General features: G+C 41.2%; 2 protein-coding genes across 3 annotated transcripts in view; one reads left to right on the forward strand and one right to left on the reverse strand.

Annotated features, from left to right (window-relative positions):
• Positions 1–1,856, reverse strand: part of nagpa (N-acetylglucosamine-1-phosphodiester alpha-N-acetylglucosaminidase) — a 25,061-nt gene extending 23,205 nt beyond the window's left edge. Inside the window, 1 exon segment of the mRNA XM_020617413.1 lies at positions 1,659–1,856. Coding sequence (XP_020473069.1) covers positions 1,659–1,741 — 83 coding nt within the window. The 5' untranslated portion in view covers positions 1,742–1,856.
• Positions 1,857–2,530: 674 nt separating this feature from the next.
• The window catches only part of ndufaf6 (NADH:ubiquinone oxidoreductase complex assembly factor 6), a 10,418-nt gene continuing 7,269 nt past the window's right edge, over positions 2,531–5,679 (forward strand). Inside the window, exons 1-6 of one of the 2 annotated variants that reach the window (XM_020617343.1) lie at positions 2,531–2,740; positions 2,844–2,943; positions 3,222–3,344; positions 3,525–3,581; positions 4,702–4,804; positions 5,033–5,166. In XM_020617343.1, coding sequence (XP_020472999.1) covers positions 2,550–2,740; positions 2,844–2,943; positions 3,222–3,344; positions 3,525–3,581; positions 4,702–4,804; positions 5,033–5,166 — 708 coding nt within the window. In that variant the 5' untranslated portion in view covers positions 2,531–2,549. Of the gene's footprint in view, positions 2,741–2,843; positions 2,948–3,221; positions 3,345–3,524; positions 3,582–4,701; positions 4,805–5,032; positions 5,167–5,679 lie in introns of those variants that run through there. The other variant, XM_020617344.1, reaches the window with a different exon arrangement.

A 5,679-nucleotide genomic window follows, 5' to 3' on the forward strand; every position in this document is an offset into this window, starting at 1 on the left:
CAGCACTACTGCTATGGACTGCAAGCGCCTGCAGAGAGTGGTAAAGACTGCGGAGAAGATCACTAGGACTCCACTGCCCTCTCTGCAGAGTATTAACCCCAGCTGGGTGCATAGGTGCCTCCATCCTCAAAGATCCCACCCACCCCCAGGACGGACGGTTCACATCCCTACCCTCTGGCCGGAGGTTCAGAAGTGTAAAATGTAGGACCACTAGACTGAAAAACTCTTTCTTTCCCTCTGCAATCAGACTCCTAAACAGCTGAGGAGTTTATTACCAGGAAATACGTGTTTGTACTGTCGACCTGTACTGTTTACATTCTCAGTTTGCACATGCATAATTGCACATTGACTGTTGCACATGCTGCTCCCACGCAGCATACATTCTCTTATTATATTCATATTATATATATTTTCTTATTCTATCGCTGCATTTGCTGCTTAAAGTGCCTTAGATTTTGTGTTACTTATTTATCTACTTTATATTTCACTTGTATTTTTGTGGCATTCATGTGCACAGCAAGTAAGAATTTCATTGTACAGGGAAACACGTTTCCTAACTGTGCATATGACAATAAACACTTTGACCTTGACCTTATAACTTCAGTTCCTTTTCAGAATTAGATGAATCAAACCAAACACAGTAGAATCATCAGACTCTGTTGATCCCGGTGGGAAATCCGCCAGCTACCCAGCAGGATGTAAAGTACTTCACAGTATAAGTATATAAGGTCGTTAACATCAGCTCCACCTTTACCAGCTGCAGCATTAAAGTGATGAACGCAGTAATGTATCAGTCAGTAGGATCCAGTAGTGTCAGAGACATTAATGTGAAATGAGCTGTTATGCAGAATGACTACTGGCACTGTTTGTACTTATATTTGAATACTTTTGTACTTTTATTTCAGTAACATATTGAATGCAGGACTATTACTTGTAACAAAGTATTTTTACACTATTGTATTTCTATATTTACTTAAGTAAACGATCAGAGTTCATCTTCCAACACTGCAGTATTACAAAGAAAACCTAAAAGTCACACTTGAAATGCAGAAAGCAAGAAATGTTGAGGAAATACAAGTGAAATTATTATTCAACAACCAAAAGAGTTGCAGATTAATCATCTGTCCATTAATTGTTCAACTCCATTCTCTTATTAAAAGTGTATTCAATGATGTTAATGGAGGTTGCCTTTAGACAGAGTAGCTGTACATGTGTGATACAAATGCACCATCCTGTGGCCACAGTGTCCCAGTGTCCAATTTTCACACAAATCGCCAGTTTCCACAAATAAAGAAACCAATTCGTGATGACTGACCCCGACTAGTGACTAAGAGTTTTTATCTAAACAAACGTTATCTGAGGCTTTATTCAATACGACACAGACACAATTAAATCCACTGAATGGTAGCAGTGCTAGACATAGCTGTTATATTTTAAAGCTAGACAATGTGTTAATCAATTGAGGAGATTAAATGCCCTATTTTGTTTGAAACCACCAAGTCTAATTTGCGAACTTTGCAATCAACAACTGATAAACGTTGCTGTATGCAGTTGCCAACAGTTGGCAAGCTGAGTTAGCAGGAGTGTCTGTACTAAGAAAACACTGTCATTACACATTAACATTAGCCGCTAGCTCGAGCAGAAACCAAGTATCTTACCGACTGTGTCTGGGCTCGGTGAACCGGACGCAGAGCCACAGCACCAGCCACACACAGATACATTTCACCGTCACTGGTGCCATGTGAGAAAGAAATGTAGTCTGCTAAAGTTCCCTCTCTTCCTGTTTGAGCACTCACCGTCTAGTTCCTCTTTTGCGGTCATCATCCAGTTAGCACACAACACCAAAGTAAATACAACAAACACACAACTTCCTGTTGTTTTACAATGTAAAAGTCGTTCGATCAATTTTATTTATAAATTAAAAAGTTCAACAACAATAATAAAAACATCCACAAAAAGCATTTTAATCATAATCTGAATCATCTTTAATGTCCAAATATTTTTATATTTGACTCTTTCAGTGTGTTGTAAGGCTGCACGCAGCAATCCATATACTGCGTACGAAACGAAAGGAATGGACAGAGGTATGTGTCAGGGAATAAATTAACTTTTTGAATATTACTGTGTGTTTGTTTAGCAAACTTTTCTCTGTTTGACTGCACTTCCACATCTGTCTTTCTCAGTTCCTGTTTATGCACATGTGTATCTCCTTGTGTGTCTCTGCAGCTTTTGTTTGCATGTTCTCATCAGTTTGTGTCTGTCGGTCTGTTCCTGCCTCCTACAGATTAACAAAACAACAAACGGCGCTGGTTGTGGCGGGGCTGCATGGTAGGACACTCGTAAGACGCGGCTTTCTGTCTCTTTGTCCAACATGGTCACCATACATCTATTTTTGTTTTTGTTTCTCATATCAGGTGGAGGAGTTGCGGTCACTAACCATCCATTCGGCTCTTTTAAACAAACCAAACGGAATGTAAAGTCCGGAGTTACCGCCTGAGGAGGACTGTATTTAATGTGACACACAGTAAGGGCGAAAGTACAAGGGGAACATGGCTGCTGGTATTAGTACTAAACATGGGTTATTACGCAGTCAAACATCGCTGTGCCATGTTGTTCACAGGAAAATTTTCCCCAACAGTGTTTGTATACAAAGAGCGGTGGAAATACCGAGTGTGAGAGGGACAACCAGCGTGAGAGCAGACTCTCAGCACAATGAAAAGTACTGTCTGGAGCTGGTCAGGTGAGTCTGACTGCACTCAATATAGCTTTGGAAGAATGACATCAAGTGCACCTCCTCACTCATATCCCTGTTCTCCTCTGCCTGTCCCCTGTCTCCTCCTCAGGTCCAGGGACTATGACGGCTTTGTGTCCTCCCTCCTCCTCCCAGAAGAGGCACGGCGCTCCTCTCTGGCTCTGAGAGCCTTTAATGTGGAGCTGGCACAGGCAGGTATTCCTACAGGCAGGCTGGATGGGAAGGAATTCTACTACTAGTACTGCTGTCTCTGCTGCTAGTATTACTAAGGTTACTGTTACTACTATTTCTACTACTGCCACTGCCAGTGCTACCACCACCTCTTCTGCTGCTGTTACTGTATTGATAAAGTTAAGTAAATGCTTGGAGTAAAAAAAAAAAAAAAAAAAATCTGTGTTGTGTCTGAAATCTGATCTCAGGTCTTTTCAAACTAGCAAATCAAACAATACAAAATTTGTTTCTCCATAAGGTGAAGGACTTAGTTTCCCAGAAGACAATTGGTCTGATGCGAATGCAGTTCTGGAAGTCAGCCATAGAAGAAATCTACAGAGACGAGGCTCCAAAGCAGCCAGTCAGCGCTGAGCTGTGGAGGGTAAATATCAGCCTATGATGAACTTAATGGTCAAATAGAGTGCATTTGTATTAACATGAACAAGTATTATGATTTCTTACTACTTTTAATTGTAGCCCACAGTGTCTTTTGCTGCTATTTCAACGCTGAACTTAAATTGGATGTTATCCCAGGACTAACAGTCTGAATCATGGTTTGCAGGCGGTGAGGAAACACTACCTGACAAAGAGATGGCTGCTGAGGATCATAACCGAGAGAGTAGGATACAAGTCTTAACATTTGGATGACATGGCATTAAATTTACCCACATGCAGTTTGTGGTTAACGCAATAATAATGATCACCTTTATTTGGCCAAGCATGTTATACACATGTTTCCAGTACAGAACTGAGGCAGCCTTTTGCGGCACCAACTCACACCGATGGCTCTGACCATCGGGGGCAACTTGGGGGTTCAGTGTCTTGCCCAAGGACACGTCGACACATGGACTGCAGGCACCATGATTTGAACCTCCAACTCTCCGGATGGGAGAATACTGCTCTACCCACTGAACCACAGTCGCCCCCAATTAATGGTTAACTAATGTGACTTTTTGTGCTGAATTTTTTTCTTCTCTCTTTGCTCAGTAGGTGACATAAAAGAACAATATCAGGTTGTCTTGAAATGAATAATAGGAAGGAAAGGGGAAAAAGTCTTCTGCTGAAAGTTAGTGTATGTTTATGCTTTGATTTCACTATTTATTTTCTTACAGTTTGACTAGACTTCATACGATTGAGCTGCACACAGTTCAGATATTCAGACAAAGCAAGTACAGTGACACGAGGTGGTTTGCAAAACATAGCAGCTCTTAAAGCCTGAGGCAAAGCTACAACACCCTACAGGTTTTAACAGTTTCAGACTCGTATGTGGCATTAAATGTTATTAAATCTGTAATACTTTTGTTCAGGAATGCTTCATTAAAAGTCAGTGTACTTCATTAGTGTAGCTAAGGTCCAGTGTCACTGTGGGCTCATGTGCTTTAATTTAATATTTGTTATTTATCTAACATTTCATGAGTCATAATGTGTTTGGAGAATGATGTGCATTAAATGTTGCTGATACTTTTGTAGCATAGTTACTTTGTACTGGGCGAAAATGTTCTCATATTTCTGATTGTAGTGCATCGCCATATTTCTCAGTGATTGTCTTCTCATTCCACACTGTGCCTGCCTGTTGTATAGTTTAGCTGCAAAACTTTGAAAACTCTCAAACTCAACAAAGCACCTTCTAGTACTATTGAGCCAGAGTGCTTTATTGTTGTGAAATGAGCTTCAGAGCCTTGGTGTCATCCGCCCGTCTCTAGTAGGCAGTAACTTTGAAACTATGTCTGTTTGGCCAGGAAAAGGATCTGGATGACAGAACCTACAGGAACCTACAGGAACTGGAGAGATATTCAGAGAACACCCAGTCCTCCTTAATATACCTGCTGCTGGAGTGTTTAGGTAAGGACAGCACATCCAGTTTGCTGACCCACCTGTTAGAGGTGATACAGACCATCTCTGTGGTTAATGTTTTACATATAATGCATCTATCCAAGTGGTTAGTTCTGGTATTTTCAAGTAAAAGCATGTTAGCCAGGTTAGGATGAAGGTCTTCAGTGGTGATGAGAGCTTCAACAGGACAATACAGAAAGCAACACAATGTATTCAAAACTGTGTGTGTCTTTGCAGGTGTGAAAGACGTCCACGCAGACCACGCAGCGAGCCACATTGGTAAAGCTCAGGGAATTGTGACAAGTCTGAGAGCGATTCCTTATCACAGCAACCGGCGGAAAGTCTACCTGCCCATGGACATCTGCATGCTGGTGAGTCGATGCCTCCGTGGCATTAGGTCCCTCAGGTCTTCACACGTGCTTTTATTGACTTGTCAGGTACAAACATTTCAGTTCAAAGCAGGGAGTACATCGCAATTCCCTTAACTGCATCCATGTTTCCCTCACTTGCATCTATTCCTCTCATCCCACCTACGTAAGATTCAAGGAAAAATGCGAGGAGACAGAACTCGAGGAAGCGTTTGAAAAAGTGGAACTGCAGCTAATGACTTGTTCCGTTGTAGATTAATTTGCAGGTCATTTCCTTTATTCACTGATGAATTGTTTTGTCTATGAAATGCCAGAAAAGTTCAGCAGAATTTTTAGAGCTGAAAAAGACATTTTCCACTTGCATGTTTTGTTGGACCAACAGTTTAAATCCCAACTCAGCTTACTTTAATACTTGACAAAGAACAGCAGCAGACTTTCACAGTGGAGAACCAGAACCCAGAAGATTTTTAGCATAGTTGCTTTAAAGGTGATTAAATTCTAAGGGTATTTGCTGAT

Source organism: Monopterus albus, unplaced genomic scaffold, assembly GCF_001952655.1.
Source record: "Monopterus albus unplaced genomic scaffold, M_albus_1.0 scaffold189.1, whole genome shotgun sequence".
Lineage (NCBI taxonomy): Eukaryota > Metazoa > Chordata > Actinopteri > Synbranchiformes > Synbranchidae > Monopterus > Monopterus albus.